Source organism: Trichechus manatus, unplaced genomic scaffold, assembly GCF_000243295.1.
Source record: "Trichechus manatus latirostris isolate Lorelei unplaced genomic scaffold, TriManLat1.0 scaffold00117, whole genome shotgun sequence".
In the NCBI taxonomy this organism is placed as follows: domain Eukaryota; kingdom Metazoa; phylum Chordata; class Mammalia; order Sirenia; family Trichechidae; genus Trichechus; species Trichechus manatus.
In genome coordinates, this window is record NW_004444053.1 from 6077489 (window position 1) to 6096173 (window position 18685).

Here is an 18685-nt window from a genome sequence, read left to right on the forward strand (position 1 = left end):
ACTCAGTTGCCATCAACTGGGATGGGAACGAATGCATGTGGAGTAGGTTTGGGAGAAGGGATTAGAATTCTGTTTTGGACGTGTTAAATGTGAAATGAATAATAATGAAGATGTCAAATAGAATACTGGCTATGAGTCTCTGAACTCAAACCATGTGGAAGATATCAACTAGAAGTATGTCAGCATACAGATGGCACTTCAAATTGTAAGATTACCAAGGGAGTGTACCAAGGGCTGTAGGTAGACAGTGGACCAAGAACCGAACCCTAGAGTACTCCAATGTTAAGAGCTGGGGAGAAGAGGGGGAACAACCAGTGAGATAAGAAGAAACCAAGCCCAGAAGAGTGTATTAAGGAGGAGAGAGTAATCAACTGCATCAAATGCTGCTGATGTGGAGCCTAAGATTTGTCCCCTGGATTTAGTAATGCAGAGGCCACTGGTGACCTTGACAAGAGAAGGTTTGGTGGAGTGGAGGCAAAAGCTTGATTGAAATATTTATGAGAGAATGAGCAAAGAAGAACTGGAGCAGCAAGTATGGACATCTTTCAAGGACTACTGCTGTGAAGAGGAGCAAAGATACGGCGTGAAACTGACAGGGGGGTGGGGAAAAGAGAGTTTAAGACAGAAAAAACAACAGTATGCTTGTTTGCTACTGGGAGTGATCTAGGATGTTGTTTTTCCCTTGTTGCTACAGTTACTCATGGGCCCCATGCTCTATCTTTTCAGACATCCTTAGAGATCTAGACTTCTACTCAATAAATAAGGTGAGTGATTGCATTGGGCCTCCCTCAATTACACTTCTGGCTACTAGTCCAAACCCTTTCTTATACCTACAGCTGAAAAGCAGGAGGCTTACTGCTCCAGGGCAGTTTTTAGCATTCAGAAGGCATTTACTAAGTGTGACTCTGCTGGATGTGAGTGGGATCTGACCTTCCTGCCTGGTTCTCACATGCTGAATGGTAAAATTATATTAAATACTATCAATCATTCTCGGGATGCTTCCCATCTCCATTCCACTTTATTTGTGAAGACTACCTGTTTCAGGGTACAGCATGCCCCAGTATCATCCCCCTCCCACACCTTTTCTGGCTATTAAAAAGACAAAGTCTAGTGTGTGGGTGGAGAGTGGTTGGAAAGAATGAGTACTCTGGCTGCCTCTAAAGGCAGCACCCCAGCAGCTGAGGGAGGGGTGCCAAGCTTTCAGACTGAGACATATGAGTCTGAATCCATGAGCCAAGAAATTACCTTCCTCTTTCAAGTGGGCGGCACTGACATAAAACATGAGCATTCTCCACCAATTGTTTTCTCCACATTATGACTCTGATTTTATACTTAGGAATTCCTCCTGTCAACAGATTCTGTCAATAGGTTATGTGTGGGGTATAGTTTTTGGTAAAACAATTTCTTTTTTTCTTCTGTGTACTTTATTGGCAAACAGGGATGATTAAATTAGGGATTACTGGGCAGATTTATTTTCAATAAGCTATGCTTTGAAGTTAAGGCAACAGGTAACACATACTGAATAAGCCAAAGTGCTTAATTTTTGTTTTCTATGAAACAGTTTATTTTACTGTTCGCTATGGAGGGGCTACAAATATATATCTGATATGAAAACAAAGGACTAAACTTTGAAACACTGGTAAAAATGGTTATGAACAGTTGAGAAGCTAGAGAACAGGGCACACGACATTTACATTAGTTCATCTCGCATCATACATCTTCAAACATCAAAGGCACTTATCAAAATGGTTAAATAAAGGAGTGTGGTATGTAGAATAATACATATACTAAGGCAAAAAAACAAAGTGCTTGAATTCTCTTACAGTTTGACTTCTTACATTTTACTGACCAAAATCTCTGCTGATTTATGCTATTTACTTTGTAGCCTTAAAACAGCTAATAGATAACTTGATTTCAACACTCTTCAAATGTAAAGAACCTAATAAACCCATTGCCGATTCCGACTCATATCGACCCTGCAGGACAGAGTAGAACTGCCCCATACGGTTTCCAAGGCTGTAATCTTTACAGAAACAGACTGCTACATCTTTCTCCTGCAGAGCAGCTGGTAGGTTCAAACCATCAACCTTTCAGTTAGCAAGTGAGTGCTTTAACCACTGCGCCAGTAGGGCTCCCCAAAGAACCTAATGGAATACTCTAAAACCAGGATTCTTCTATATTCAATGATTATAGAATGGCACTAGTATCTCCTGGTAAATGCTAAAGGCCCCACTATATGTCAATCACGTCACCTCTTAAGTGAGCACCATGGAAGACAACTCTCACTTACATGCTAGCATACTGCCATCTTTGTGACTTCCTAGGCACATCCATTCTTTAAACATTCATTCAACACACACTTATCTAGCACCTGCCAGGTGCACAGCTTTGTGCTGGGGAGACACAGAAACATGGTGTGGTCCTTGCTTTCACAAGATCAAGTTTACATTTACTCCCCTTTACTTGGGTCTGTCAGGCTTTCCTTCTAATTCCTATTCACTTGTTCCAAGCAGCTTCTCAGAATAAAGCAGGAAGCAGAATAAGAGTTTGCAGTCCCCTGCCCCTTTTTCTACTTGATTTCCAAAAAAAAGTCAGAGTAAGACCAACATCAAACTTATAAAGAAGACCCAAGCCCTACACCAGTCGAAGGAATGGTGCCATTCACCTATAACGTGGAAAAGGCAATCATGGACAGACTGAGAAGCTGGGCACCTCCTGTTCCTCATGACACATAGTATCCTTACATGACTTTGTAGCAATTTCCTGCACAAATGTAAGCACTACACTGCATTCTAATATAAATGTATGAATGCTTTCTGATTGATTCATGCTCTTACTTCTCACAGAAAAATAAAGTTGACTCCAGTCACCTCTCCATGTGAAAACACAGAACTGACTAACAGAACAGTGAATTATCTTGGACTTAGTAATTCTCTGACTCAGTGCAGTTAGGGACATCTAATGGCATTCAGTCTCAACGTAAAAAACAGTTTCTTGCATACATTCTAATCACACTGTATATACAGACGTGATGCAGAGAGTCAGCATGCGCAACAATGCTGAAAGGGCATCAAGCATGGTTAAGAGTATATTGGCAATGAAAGATTTCAATTTCTTTTTATTCTTGCCTCTTCAGTCTGTACATGTATCATTTTCAGGGTATCCACATACTATACAGAGATGAAAGATGCCAGCTTTTGCTATCAAAAATGCTGAAGTTTTTCTAATGTAGAGTAATTGAACAGAAAGACTATAATAATCAGCAATCTACAGGAGAACGAGCACAAAATATTTCTATATCTGATGTGTGCTAAATATTCTTCCTTCATTTTAGATAATGTTCCATTTTCAATACTGAACTTTCCTTTAATCCAGAAATCCCTCAGTTTACACAATCGAAGGACAATTTCCAGTGAGCTTTGCTAGGATATAAGAACCAAAAGACCACAGGTATCACTGAGTTATAGTCAGGAGGAGTCAATTAATCAGCATTATAATCATAAAATTGCTGCAGGGTAATAGGCTTCAAGTGTCCGTTTCAGGCATTATGAAAACAGAATGACCTGATTTCACCAGGTATCAACTAGTATTCGCAAAGCTACTTCAATTTTTTTGCTGACCTTCATTGTTGTTAAATAATGATAGTTTTGATGGTGGTAAAGCTTCGTTTCTCAAGTGCAGGATGATCTGAGCTGAGTGAGAAAAAGAATGATTAAGGGAGAGAAGGAAGGTGGGCCTGGCATCAATTTGAAAAACGTACTTTTTCTTCTGTTTTTATTTTCTCCTAGGTTGCCACAATAAAGTCACAAACATGCTAGCCATTTTAACTATCTCAGGATTAATCAAGACCAAGAAAGATGAAATGATAAACTGTGAATCAAACCACCCCTACTGCAAAGTTCTGACAGAGTAACAGGTCTGCCACCAGTAATCTCAGCAGCAGTATATTTAAACACAAATAGAATTATGTATATCCACTATTGTCATATAAATATTTTCTTTATTTTCTATGATTAAAATTTTTAATAATTTTATTTCTTGTAATTATTTCTTTAAAAGTGGTGTACTTTATTAAAAGAAACAATGGAAATGCGGATTCTGGCTGATACTGTTTTTCAGAAATATTCCTCATCTTCACTGACTGATATTCTGGAGAAATCAGATTTCTATACCAACTAATGGGATATTAGCCACTTATGATTCCAGTGCCAATCCCAAATAAAGGACATATATACATAGATCAGGACTGACTCTGCCCACTCAGTTAAAAGATTTCCACTGCAGTTAAAACTATTAGCTACAACAATTCTAACACTGTTCATTTTCTTGGGTCTCCCATTTTCTCACAGGATTTACTAGAGCCCAGAAGCTGTTTACATTAGTTGAATCTACAAAGAGTGGAAAGACTAGAGACAACACTCCACAGTATGTAAGACCTTTATCTCTTTTTTTAACACTCTTAACAAACTATAAAATTTAACCACTATATTTAGATCTTCATAACTTGCAGGTGTCTTGAGTGTCTCTTAATCTGCTCTCTCCTTTCAAATTTCTTTCCATTCTAAACAGAACATTTTGTCTCTTAGTAGTAATCCTGCAGAATTTAAAACAAAACAAATAAAAAAACCATAAACAGATTCTATGTTTCAAACATTTTGAATTAAAATGACCAAAAAAAAAAAAAAAATTAAAAACCTATACAGAACCATTTTTTTCCTATTTAAATCAAATTTAGGGAGTTTATAAAACTCCTTAGAGAGTATACACTCTCAAGATGTCCAGGTACGTAAGTTTCTGAAAAATATCCAATTTTATTATAAAGCTTCCTCCCCACACACATGATTATTGGACTATGTATTTTCACAATGATTTGCTTGAACAACACAAGGAGGCTGGCACACTTTAAAGTTAACAATACATCTTATCATTACAAAAACAAGTCAAGATTAATGATGCCCCTCCAGCATCTAGTTACTGACTGATTACTCTGTACACAGATTACCTAGGCTCCTGACTTATTACTCACTGTTGTTGGCTGATTCGACACTTTATTGTACAACATGCATCACCCAGAAAATGATCAAGGGAACGCAAAGGTATCGATTCAAGGCAGATAATTTTGTCACTTTTAGCACTTCTGGTTAAAGGGCTAGTTGGAGTTAAGGGAAGCTATTAATGAAAATAAAAATAGGGAATAAATTACCTGTGGATTTCATCTACTCACATTATCACTGGTCCCGCCTTACTGGAGGTTAACTGAAAACAGACTGGACCATGATTTGCAGCTATATATTGATCATTTTCAAACACTCCAATGACGTTCTCCAATAATTTTATTATCTCCAGTTTTATGGTGATATACTATGATTTTCACACTGTTCATATTTCCCATTTCCATAATCCAAATGCCAAAATATTACTATACATTCCCTTATATGGTAAAAAAATAGGTTTACTGGAATGTTTTTAGTTATACCTGAAGGCAGCAACATTGACAACATTTAGCTTTTGTTACACCCATAAACATGTAGAAACTGCTTGCCAAGCAATAGTAATGTGAGAAGAATGATCTCCTTGCAAACAGAATGGTTATGCATCTCCTTCAGCATAATGATCTGGTACTCTACACAGGCCCCCTGACCCCCCGCCTGACTCTCACCTTGAGGCAGTAATTCAAGTTCTTATGCCATTAAAATAAAAGTATGAAATATCATCAGTGTTTAACTATATACACAAATAATGAACTGGCAAGTATCTAGTTTCAAATTAGATCCTTGGAATATGGCAAAATAGAGGCTGGTTATTTTTGCCTTAAACATAATTATTAGAAGTACATTTTGTTAGAAGGGAAGAAGATAATTGGACATTCTCAATGCTCCAATTTGAAGTGATACTTGCCTCCTCTTAGTCTCTTGAAAAAGAAGTTTTGAAAGTTATATACATAGGTTTCATTTAAACGATGTAGCAATCTTTTATTGTTATTGTCCCAGATCTTATTTAATGAAGATCTCTGTCATCAAATCAAGCATGGTATTTCACAACTATAAGAACTGCAAGAAAAAAAATGAAAAAGGAACATATCAAAATCAGATGCATATGCTATATTAGAAGTAATATTCCTAAACGTAGCTGTGTTCACTTTTGGAAATAGCTAATGAGGACTAAATTTTTATCTGAGATATTAGATAACTTAAGTGGGAAAGGAGAAGCAAAAATTTCATAAAATCACCTAAATGTCCAACATTGGCATTTTGATCAAATAAATTATGGTATAAGCACAGCATGCAGCTGCTAAAATATTGTAAAAAATATTTAACAACATGGAAAAATATTCACAATATATTTATTAGAAAGTATGTATATTATCTTATTTTTCGAAAAACATGCTTATAATCATAAGAGACTAGAGTATACACAATAGTTATATTAACTGTATGTTATTCCACATTTTCCAAACTGTCCACCATAAATATATATTTCTTTGTAACAAAACTTTTTTCTGTTTAAAAAGAGAGTAGTGCCATAGAGTTCTCCCAATGGTTATTTTGAGACACTTTCAGGCTTTGGAGAAAAGAAGATATTAAAAATTATCTGACTTTAAAAAAAGAACATTAAGGAGAAAGGAGCAGTAGCTATGCTCTAATGGCTAAAGTCAAGCTCAAATCCAAAAACACCAAACAAATAAACCAAAAAAACTTCATCATCTAGAGAATTTATCTTGTCCTTCAAACACAATGTTATAAGATGCAATCTGCCATACCTGATAGTTAATAATAAATAGAAAATGGGGGTTGTGGTCCTGAGTGTAACAGTATCCATTTCTGGCCTTGGACAAGTCACTCAGTCCTTTTTTTTTTTTTGCGGGTGGGGGAAGGGGAGGCAGGGAGGTAGAGGGAAATTCTCATTGAGAATCTGAGATAAGATATAAATTTACTCCCCATAAAAATGTACATCTGCACATTCTCAATTTAGAGCATTCCCATGGATCCATAGGTTCCAGGCTGAGAGTCCTTGAGTCAGGTAAGATGTCATTACTCTGTCCTGACATCAGTCATACTAAGCCAACTGAAAATAAATTTAAAAGGGAATTAAAATGAACTCTAAAACAAATGATGTCCCCAATATTAATACTCCAGTAAATACTTACTGATAATCACTAGCAAAAGGATAACAGCAACCAAAGCCATAATGGCTTTTACCTATAACACACACACAAAAAAAAAGGCATAAGAAAGATGTTAATGTTCAACTTAACAAAGTCAAAACTTTCCGCTGTGCTATGTATCACGTTATACTAAATCATCAATAAACAGGCACATTCCTTGAAAGGTTTTCAAATTTTCTGTCACATCAACTTGCTGGCTGTTTCACATCCCCAAATTTGAGGGTTTTTCTTGGCTGGATTTTATTGTTCAAGGCTGTACTCTACAGTGAACAGTAACAATGAGTTTTCATGGGCCTGGACCCTTTCTCTCTCAAGCTTGTTTCTAATATGAGACTGGGAAAAGTAAATGATATTTTAATAACTCTGTTCAAGTGTCAGGATATTGTGAGTAACACAGGCATCCAATTGCCAAATGGTTCAAAATTACATGATTTAAGCCAGCATTTTTTATAGCACTTATTCTCAAAGTATATGAGGATTTTGATAGTTTTTTCCACCCTTAGTTCCCTCTTGGCATTTTTATCTGCATTTGAGAAATTTTGACTCTAGGTGAGTAACCTAATTTAATCAATATCTTGCCTAAGAGCATTCCATGTGTCAGTTTCAACTGCAAGGAGAAACCTTAAGATTAGTCCTTTTGGTCAGCTACTTAATTTTGTATGCCCATCTCATCTTTCTTTATAAAAATTGCCCCACTCATCATTTAATCCTAAAATGCAGAAATTATAAACTGATTTGATTTTCCTGAAGAATTTAAATTAAAGCCTTGTTTTTAATCGAACATTTTCACACATAACTGATTAAGGATGGTTCACTCAGAAAAAAAGATACCCAGTTATCATAAACAGATGAAATATTCTGATGATTATTACAAATAGCAACCAAGTACCTAATTAGCTGTTGCTAAAATAAATTACTGTGACATTTTAGTGGCATTACATTCATGACAATAACAAAATGACCCAGAGGGATATATGGAAGCCTGGCAATTTGCACACAAGCGCCTATAAAAATTATTAATTATGATAACCAAAAACTGTAGATACAGACTCAGGCCAGATGAAGATAGGAGTTATATTTTTAGTAGGTGTCTGGGTTCACATAATACTATAAACTAAAGTATTTTAATCTTTTTTTAATCTGAAAATATTTCTAAAGCAATCTGGAATTTTAGTTTTTCAACTTTGCCCAAAACATACATTAATTTGCCCTGTTAATGTGTGCTAGCCTTAACATTTAGAACATTTAAATGGAAATATCAATATCAGTTTTAGACACCTCAACGAGTAGAGTTTTCTTCCTTGGATTTCTAGCACTGCCAGGAAATGTTTATAGACAAAAATGGCAATATTGTACTCATATACACTCAAAGCTCTGCTTCCAAATGACATGGGCAAAAATCCGTTTATCTGAGCTTCCTAGATACTTAGAGAGGTGTTAGGGATCCTCCTTCTCTACTACACTCCAGTCACTAGTTTATTTACTTGTCAAGTTTATTAAGGTATACCAGGTATGCCATGCTTTTCGGAAGTTCACTTTTGGCCACTTCGTTTTTACGAAAGACCTACCTACATTAGCACCTGTTTTCGCTAGCGGAAAGAAATCTGAAGAGGATCTTCACTTTTATGAAAAAAGGTGAAAGGCGGAAATAGCATTCAGCCTTTGTTTTGCAGGGGAGTAGCGAGCAGTGAGCAGCGGGATGGTGTTGCCAAGCTCCTTCCCTGGGAACTACACTCAGCATCTCACCATCTAGCTGCCATAGTTTTGACTGTATCTGTCAGCAACTATGCTTTATCTTGGTTTATTTTGTGCATCCGTTAGCCAGATGTGTCCTAAGGCATCAGAAAAGCCTAAGAGAGCTTGTAAGGGTTTTATGTGCTATTTGGTATGATTCGGTAGGTTAATTTTTGGGTCCGGGAACAATCAAAAAATTTTCCCATATAAATTAATGGTAATTACTTCTTCACTTTATGCCATTTTGGCTTACAAAAGGTTTCCATAGGATGCTGTATTTTCGGATAGGGGAGGAACCTGTACTTTATATAGAGTAAAATTCATCCTTTTAAAGTACATTTCCATGGGTTTTGTCAAATACAGGCAGTTGTCAACCATCACAATCGAGATACAGAACATTTCCATTCCCTCACGAAGTTCCCTCATGCCGTTATATGCAAAGTTCACCCCAACCCTTAGTCACTGGCAACACTGATCTGTTTTCTGTCCTTTTCTTAAAACCTTTCCTAAATCATCATTCTGGAAGACAATCCAGAAAATGGCAGGCATGCAGAGGCAGACCCAGATGAGTGGTAGCACAGCGAGGTACTAATGGGGTGCAGGGAGATTGACGCAATACTTGCTACTCTAAGTGATCTGTGTTGAGTTATAGAAAAACGTTTTTCAATATACGGTCGATACTAGCAATTCCCAAAGGTCCTCAGGGTGATACAGAGACTGTTTAAGAATATAATTCAATTTTTCCCCCTTAAAAGTATACTATTCCTCTTACCTGAAGCCCATAAAGCATAAAATGAAAGTCTTTAGATAGGTTAAAGAAGACTAGGCACTCTCCCCAGATAGAGTTCCCGAAGCTAGAGTTCCTAAAGCTTGAATACTAGCTTGCCTGAGCTGCCTGCTCTTCGATGTAATAGCTTCCTTTCACACTCTCAATTGCCAGGGTATAAAGGGTTGCCCCCAGTCACACTGAAAGGTAAGACAGGTACTGAACTCTGTGTGTGCCCAAGTGGGTCATGTAAATAAAGGCTTGGAGCAGCTCTCTGCTCAGAGCGGGGAGAACAGTTTCAGCAAGATGCACACTACGGTCATTCTGTTGTGGCTATATGAATGGGTGTGTGTGTGACGGGGGAAAGAAACTGAATAGCTCATGGACCTTTTGTTCTTTCAAACTAGTGTATAGAATAGAAAATTTCAAGACTCAACATTCTAGACAAGGGTGGGAAATGCAGTTCTACTTCTGAAAGTAAGAGGATTCATCAAGTAGATAGAAAAAAATTAGTAAATTCAAGGCAACTCCTGGAAGAAATCCTCAGCATATAGCAAACTCAAGTTTAGAAAGTTGTTAAACTTAAAAATGAGACTAATAATAATGAGCTCATGTCTAAGATTTCAACAAAGTAAAAAATGACCCATAGAATCAGGAGAAAAAGAAAGGCTTTGCTCACATGACATGAAATTTACCATAAAATCATAAAAGAAGCACCTTCTGTTTAAAGATTAGCAGCCATACTTGAGGTATATTAGCTTCTATAAAATGTTTTGCAGGAATGTATTAGTATAGAGTGAGTCTACCCTTCTTTTCCCTTGTTAAAAATTTCCAAGAGTCTAATAAAACACTGTCTGGAATAATGACGGATAGGAGGGATTTTTTTCTTAACCCCATTTTCCATAACAAATTCTAATATATGAAGTTTTATTTTTTTTCCCCTTTCAACAGAAAATTATAATTTTCTCTAGCTTCCATTTTCTTTTTTTAGTATTGCTACGTTTAATGCTATAGGTGCCTCTAAAAAGTACTAATGATAAATTATAAGAATATAAATATAAAAATCTATACTTGTTATAAGATACTAGGTCTAGAGCCAGTTATTAATAAAATGTGGATCATCTTCTATGAAGGAATCTGTGAAAGCATCAGTTCAGGCACTGATAGATTCCTTTAGTTATTCCCATCCCAACAGTAATTTTTTGACAAATGTTTATTGAGTTCCTACCTGTCCCAGGTTCAGAAGACATAATAATAAGCAAGACAGCTGTAGTCCCTGTCCTCACAGAGTTTATAATCTAGAGGCCCTTTTTCCTTCGTGTCTTTGAAAACTACTTCAGATGCTATCCAGCATAACTAATATCTTCTGATTCACTTACTTTGCATCCACGCCACCACATTTGTCTTCGAAGTTGTTTGGATCTGTTGCTAAAAGCAGTTGCATTATCCGATAAACTTTCTATACCACACAGAGGATGGAGAGAAGGATTAAATGACATAACAGGATTCGTTTATCTAGTCATACAATGACAAGAAAATATTAATTTCTAATTCTACCAATTCATTCCTTTTTAAGCATGAAAAAAACATCCTCTGTTTCTTCCAACCACAAATTCTAGCATTCTATATTTTAAGAAATAACTGCTGTAGGTCAGTTTACTTAATCCACTTTGACTGTAAGATTAAGAGAAGTTTTCCAGGGCATCAATGCTTTTAAATAAACTTGTAAATTCTGGTAAGGAAATGTCCTTTAAAATTTTAAATACTTGGCATATCTAAAGAAAAATATTTACATGTGAAGAAGGTTAGATTCCTAGATGATATAAAAAGTAAACTGATTTTGAAGTAAAACAATATGTATTTTAAAAGTGGTAAAACAAGTTTTTTAGTTAAATAAGTCTCTCGAGGATTAATGATCTCTCAGCCATTCATCATTCAAAAAATATTTGAGCGCCTGATATATACCAGGAACTGTTATAGATACAAAGACTAATGCTTGTCCGTAAAGGACTATGAAGTTACCAAAGAAAACATAAAAATATCAAGTAACTTTGAAATAAGTGTTAGAAAAAAGTGCTTAGACCTCCAATCCTTGACATCAAAGGAACTACAAAGCACAAAACGTAACAGAGTAAAAGAAAAAAATCAGCTAGTGTCATTTATTCTAACTTTTCAATACTGAATTTTTAAATTCTCCCTTCTCAACTGAACAATTAAAGAAATAATACAATAATAGGATGATACAAAGACAAGGGAGCTAAAATTAAACCATTAAAATCATAAACTTAAGATTCAAATGTCAGTTTCCTAAGCCATCATTCCTAAACTTTGGCTAGACAAATGGGAGAATAAGCTACTAAAACACAGATTATAATATCAAGAAGTATATAAGGCATCTGTACCTGATTTGTCCTGTAGTTCATCTAGTCTCTCCCCTCTTTCAATTACCTTTGTAATATTTTCTTGCATGACATCAATAACTTCATCCACCTGATTCTGAACACTATTTGAAATAAAAAAAGTACTTATTCCTCTTTTGAGAATATTTACAATTTTTGAAACTTTTATTAGCTATGATAGAGAATAGCAAGTTCTCAGAGAATTATGCAACTACAAAATTTTTAAGTTTAAGGCTTTGTAGCAATGTTCTTCCATTTCTGAGCACAAGTACTCGGGCAATTAAAGACAATTTAATTTAACTTAAAGACAGTTTACTTCAGCCCTGCTTCTGACTAGTAATGTAACCCACAAGCAAATTAATATACTGTCAGAATGCCCCGTAACAGCAGAATTTAGTTAGACAGCTTGATTCTGATCAGTTTCATTTTCTTTTCAATAGGCTGTTGAGGCACCACACAGACACAGCTATGAATATTACATACATGTTGATGTTGCCGTGTGCCATCGAGTCAACTCCCACTCATAGCGACCCTATATGACAGAGTAGAACTGCCCCATAGGGTTTCCTAGGCTGTGATCTTCACAGGAGCAGACTGCCAGGTCTTTTCTCCCGTGGAGCAGCTGGTGTGTTAGAACTGCTGACCTTTCAGTTAGCAGCCAAGTGCTTAACCACTGCGTCACTACAGCTCCTTATATTGTATACACTAAGGATAATAATGGAAACCCTGGTGGCATAGAGGTTAACAGCGACAGCTGCTAGCCAAAGGTAGGCAGTTTGAATCCACTAGGTGCTCCTTGGAAACCCTAAGGAGTAGTTCTACTCTGTCCTATAGTCAGAATCAACTCGACAGCAATGTTTTTTTTTTTTAATTTTTTTTAAGGGTAATAAAGAGTTTGCCCAGATATGTTAGAAACATATGAAAACACTCAGTTTCCAAAATGGACACGAAAGGTGTGTTCCAGGAGAAACTGATGCCTACGTGAATTCAGCCTGGATCAGGGTAACTGGGCAGAGTAAAGGAGGTGGTGGATGGTGGGAAAGCTCTAGGCTAAAGAATACACATAAGAAGAAGGGATATTTCAAAAGCTAAGCAATTGACCGGATGTGGGTGGGGAAGTAGGGGAGAGAGAAGCCCTGGTGGTGCAGTGGCTAACCACTTGGCAGCTAACTGAAAAGTCAGCGATTTGAACACACCAGCCACTCGGCAGAAGAAAGATGTGGCAATCTGCTTCTGTAAAGATTAAGTGCTTGACAAACACTATCACCTTTAATTCTCACAACTGAGATGAGATTATTCTCTTCATTTTAAAGGTGAGAAAATATGAGGCTCAAAGAGGCTTGCAAAGTGACTTGCAAAGTCACACACACTGTAAAGTGGTAAAGCTGGATAGCAAACCCAGGTCTGTCTGCATACAGAAGTCGGGCTCTCTCCCTAGAAAATCTCTCAGCCTAGAAAATCCCAAGGCAGTTCTACTCTGTCATATAGGGTCACTATGGGTCTGAGTCAGAATCAACTCAATGGCAACGGGTTTAGTTTGTTTGTTTTGGTTTTAGAGTCTGATAGCACTGTGTTCCTGAAATCTCTCTATTCTAATATCAGCAGAGAAGCTGTGACGGCTGAAGAGAGAGAGCCCGACTTCTGTATGCAGACAGACCTGGGTTTGCTATCCAGCTTTACCACTTTACAGTGTGTGTGACTTTGCAAGTCACTTTGCAAGCCTCTTTGAGCCTCATATTTTCTCACCTTTAAAATGAAGAGAATAATCTCATCTCAGTTGTGAGAATTAAAGGTGATAGTGTTTTTCAAGCACTTAGCACAGTGTCTAACACTTAGCACATGCTTGATAAATGCCAGTACTCTTCCATTAAGAGAAAAAGTCACGCTCTGCAACACAACAACACTCATCCCTCATTTCATAAAGAAAATATTTATTTTCATACTTAACATCCCCATCTTGTGACCTTTTAAGGTACACGCATTGTAAAGAATGTAACCAGCGGGAACCTAAACTGCTGTGTAAACCTTCACTGAAAACACAATAAATACTATTAAAATAAATAAATAAATAGTGGCCAATCAAATTAAAATAAAGCAACAATGCTGCGTCTATACCATTATCTGCACATGCAGACAAGAAATATCTTGCACTGGAATGTTATAAATGATAGATAATAACATATCTTAACATAAAAAACTCACCACTGCTAGGAATTTGTGGTACTAAATTAACACCAGAGATTTGTCCTTCGGTAAATTGTGCTCCACCATCTTGAGCACAATGGTAAGTCATGCCTTGGTTAGGTGAGCATTCATGAATGTTATAGATCAAATTGTGTCCCCCCAAAACGTATGTCAACTTGGCTAGACCATGATTCCCAGTATTGTGTGGTAGTCCTCCATTTTGTGATCTGATATAATTACCTATGTGATGTAAATCCTAAACTCTAAGAAGTTAATGAGGCAGGATGAGGGGCAGTTGTGTTAATGAGGCAGGACACAATTTACAGGATTAGGTTGTATCTTGAGTCAATCCCTTTTAAGATATAAAAGAGAGAAGCAAGCAGAGACGGGAGGGACCTCTTAACCACCAAGAAAGAAGAGCCAGGAGTGGAGCAAGTCCTTTGGACCCAGGTCCCTGTGCTGAGAAACTCCTAGACCTAGGGGAAGACTGATGACAAGGACCTTCCCCCAGAGCTGACAGAAAGCCTTCCCCTGGAGCTGGTGCCCTGAATTTGGACTTCTAGCCTCCTAGACTGTGAGAGAATAACTAAGACAATGAGGTTGTCCCAAAAAATTTTAATTTGTGTATATTGATGACTTTCCTACTAAATGTGGTAGGCCTTCAGCTTTAGAGTAAGAATCATTATATTTACTATTCTAAAGTTCTGTAATCGCCAAAGTTATTTTGATAATTTAATATGTACATATTCATATTCGTGTGTATGTTTGTGTATGCCTGGCATACATACTTAGACATACATTCTACAATATCCACTGTGTACAACTGGCAGTGGTTTTGGGGCTCAGCTAGAAAATCATACTCAAAAGACCCAATAGGTCACGCCCAGTACCAGGCTCACTCTGCTGGATACCAGACAGGAAACAAAGGATAAAAACAGGTGTGTCATCAGTGGAGTCCCCTTCTCTAGTGGCAGCTGAGGCATAAGAGAACAAGACCACGTGGGTACAAGAGTCACTCTGGTTCAGTGTAAGGGAACAGTTCTGCCGTCCCATCCTGGTGTTTTCACATAGGCCAGGCAGGAGAAGGCCTGAACCACAGCTAATCTGAGTCTTGGCAGAATGTTTCATGATCCTCCCAGAACACGAGAGGATGAGTGGTTTATAAGGCCATCTCCCACTCACCTATCTCCCCTGGACTTCAGAAGACAGTGTTATCGCCTCCCAGGTTCTGATGAGGTATGAAGCTTCCTGCGAGGCATATCTGCTGCCTACAGGCCACTTAGCTGCAGTCTAGAATTGGCTCCTTAGCAATGGGGTATCCCACAACTTCCGTTGCAGTCATCCACCCCTTTTTGTTTGGGTATTGCCATTTTGGGTGTGAGGGACAAGGACCTGGGGAGTTGGCAACTTATATTCATTGTCTGTGTGTCTATGTAAGTAATAAACTGTCTGAATCTAAAAGTGGCTCATTGTATCTTTACCAGTCGAAGCAGTGAGGCCTTGCCTTGCCTTGTCCCATGTGCCTGACACTTAGACTTGTCATTCTCCAGAGAAACTACTTCTCCTGTCATAGCCCCGTAAGCAGTTTCCAGGGGTCCTGGCAACAAGGGGCATGCTCAATTATACGAGTTATACCACACTCAGGTAAAGCCCAAAGTTATGGCTTCTTACCAGGTGCTTGCAGTTCACTTATAGTCCAAATGCAATTTATCAAGTAGGGGTCACTCCCCAGAAGGAGGAAAGGCTCTAACTCATCACCCCAGAGACAAGAGCACCACTTTCCAAATCTAAGGATTTGCTTTCTATTTTCATTTATTTAGCATTATATTGTAACTATACATTTGTCACTTAGACTGTTCCAAGAAGTGCAGTTATCCACATATTGTATAAGTCAGTTACCCCTAGTTCTGACACTTGTTACTTGAGCCTCAATTCTTATTGTAAAATAGGGATGCTGATGGATTATAATATTGAAATTTTATTGTTTATTTTGATGCTAATACTTGCCCAGGTTTGGCCAGTGGGGGCTCATTCACATTGGTTTCTACATCTTTCTCACATGTGTCCAACATACTCTGAGCATTACTTTCTGATGTTCCAGGCTCATCTTGCACATTATCTGCCACAGTTCTGGGATCAACCAGTTCTCAGCTTTAGAGCAGCAGTGCAATGTCCCATAAATATCAGTGGAAGAACAATTTAAATCCTTATTAGTTAATTTGTATAATGAATGGGTAGAACTTCAACACTGCATAATACACTGTGAATTGTAAGATAGGTCTTGTGATTCCTGTCCCTGATATCCATGCCTTTGTGTAATTCTCTCCTCTTGAGTGTTGGTGAAAGCTCTGTCTTGCTTCTAACCAACAAAAGATGGCAAAGGTGACAGGCTATCACTCCTGTGATTATGCTGTTATATGACAAAGGTGAAGGGATTGTGCAAATGTAATTAAGGTCCCTAACCAGTTTAACAGGAGCCCTGGTAGGATACTGGTTAAGCACTCGACTGCTAACCAAAAGGGCAGCAGTTCGAACCCACCAGCTGCACTGCAGGAGAAAGATGTGGCAGTCTCCTCCTGTAAAGATTTACAGCCTTGGAAACCCTATGGGACAGTTCTACTCTGTCCTATAGGGTTGCCTTGAGATGCAATCAACTCGATGGCAGCGGGTTGGGTTGGAATCAGTTTAACTTTGAGTAACGAAAAGAAAGATTATTTTGGGTAGGTCTAACCTAATCTGGTAAGCCCTTTAAAAGAGGGCTTAGGCATTCCCTGAATACAAAGACACTCTCTCCTGTCAGCCTTGGAGAAGCAAGCACCACAAGTTCTACAACTACAAAGAAATGAATTCTGCCAACAACAACCAGCCTGATCCTGAGCCTCAGATGAGACCATGGCCCTGGCCAACATCCTGACTGCAGCCTTGTGAGACCCTGCACAGAGGGCCCAGTCAGGCCATGCTTGAACTCCTGATCCATGGAAACTGTGTAATAATAAATGTGTGTGGTTTTATTACTACAAGAAATGCAAAGGGATCTATGTAAATGGAAAAACATACCATGCTCATGGATAAATAGACTCCACATTGTGAAAATGACAATTCTACCCAAAGCAACTCACAAATACAATGCAAACCCCATCCAAATAGCAACAACATTCTTTAAAGAGATGGAAAAACTAATCATTAACTTTATATGGAAAGTAAGAAGCCCCGGATAAGTAAAGCACTACTGAAGAAGAAGAGTAAAGTAGGAGAACTGCACTACCTGACCTCAGAACCTACTATACAGCTATGGTAGTCAAAATAGCCTGGTACTGGTACAACAACAGATACATTGACCAATGGAACAGAACTGAGAACCCAGATGTAAATCCATTCACCTACGGTCACCTGATCTTTGACAAGGACCCAATGTCCATCAAATGGGGAACAGTCTTTTTAACAAACAGTGCTGGCAAAACTGGATGTCCATCAGCAAAAAAATGAAACAGGACCCATACCTCACACCATATACAAAAACTAATTCAAAATGGATCAAAGACCTAAATATAAAGCCAAAAACTATGAAGTTCATAGAAAAAAAATAGGATCAATGCTACAGGCTGTAATACATGGCATTAACAGGATACAAACCATAACTGACAACACACAAACTCCAGAAGATAAACTAGATAACTGGGATCATCTAAAAATGAAACACTTACACTCATCAAAAGACTTCACCAAAAGACTAATAAGAGAACTACAGATTGGGAAAAAATTTTTGGAGAGTACAAGTCAGACAAAGGTATAATCTCTAAAATCTATAAGAAAATCCAACACCTCTACAACAAAAAGACAAATAACCCAATTAAAAAATGAGCAAAGGAAATGAACAGACACTTCACCAAAGAAGACATACAAGTGGCCAACAGACACATGAGGAAATGCTCATGATCACTAGCCATTAAAGAAATGCAAATTAAAACCACAATGAGATACCATCTCACCCCGGTACTACTGGCACAAATCAAAAAAAATAGAAATAACAGATGTTGGAGAGTCTGCGAGGTGATTGGAACTCTTATGCACTGCTGGTGGGAATGCAAAATGATACAATCATTTTGGAAAATAATATGGCGCTTCCTTTGAAAGCTAGAAATAGAAATACCATACAATCCAGCAATCCCACTCCTAGGAATATATCCTAGAGAAATAAGAGCCGTCACACAAATAGACATATGCACACTCATGTTAATAGCAGCATTGTTCACAATAGCAAAAAGATGGAAACGACTGATGCCCGTCAACAGATGAATGGATAAACAAACTATGGTACATACACACAATGGAGTATTATGCAACGATAAAGAACAATGATGAATCTGTGAAGCATCTCATAACATGGATGAAACTGGAGGACATTATGCTGAGTGAAATAAGTCAATCACAAAAGGA

At 37.7% G+C, this 18685-nt stretch overlaps 1 protein-coding gene across 3 annotated transcripts in view; it reads right to left on the reverse strand.

Moving 5' to 3' along the window:
- Window positions 1–888: 888 nt before the first annotated feature.
- The window catches only part of VAMP4 (vesicle associated membrane protein 4), a 36294-nt gene continuing 18497 nt past the window's right edge, over window positions 889–18685 (reverse strand). For 2 of the 3 annotated variants that reach the window (XM_004384109.2, XM_023738464.1), the window contains exons 5-8: window positions 12068–12168; window positions 11045–11124; window positions 7148–7199; window positions 891–6050 (exon numbers count right to left, since the gene is read on the reverse strand). In XM_004384109.2, coding sequence (XP_004384166.1) covers window positions 6022–6050; window positions 7148–7199; window positions 11045–11124; window positions 12068–12168 — 262 coding nt within the window. In that variant the 3' untranslated portion in view covers window positions 891–6021. Of the gene's footprint in view, window positions 6051–7147; window positions 7200–11044; window positions 11125–12067; window positions 12169–18685 lie in introns of all 3 variants that reach the window. The other variant, XR_002825260.1, reaches the window with a different exon arrangement.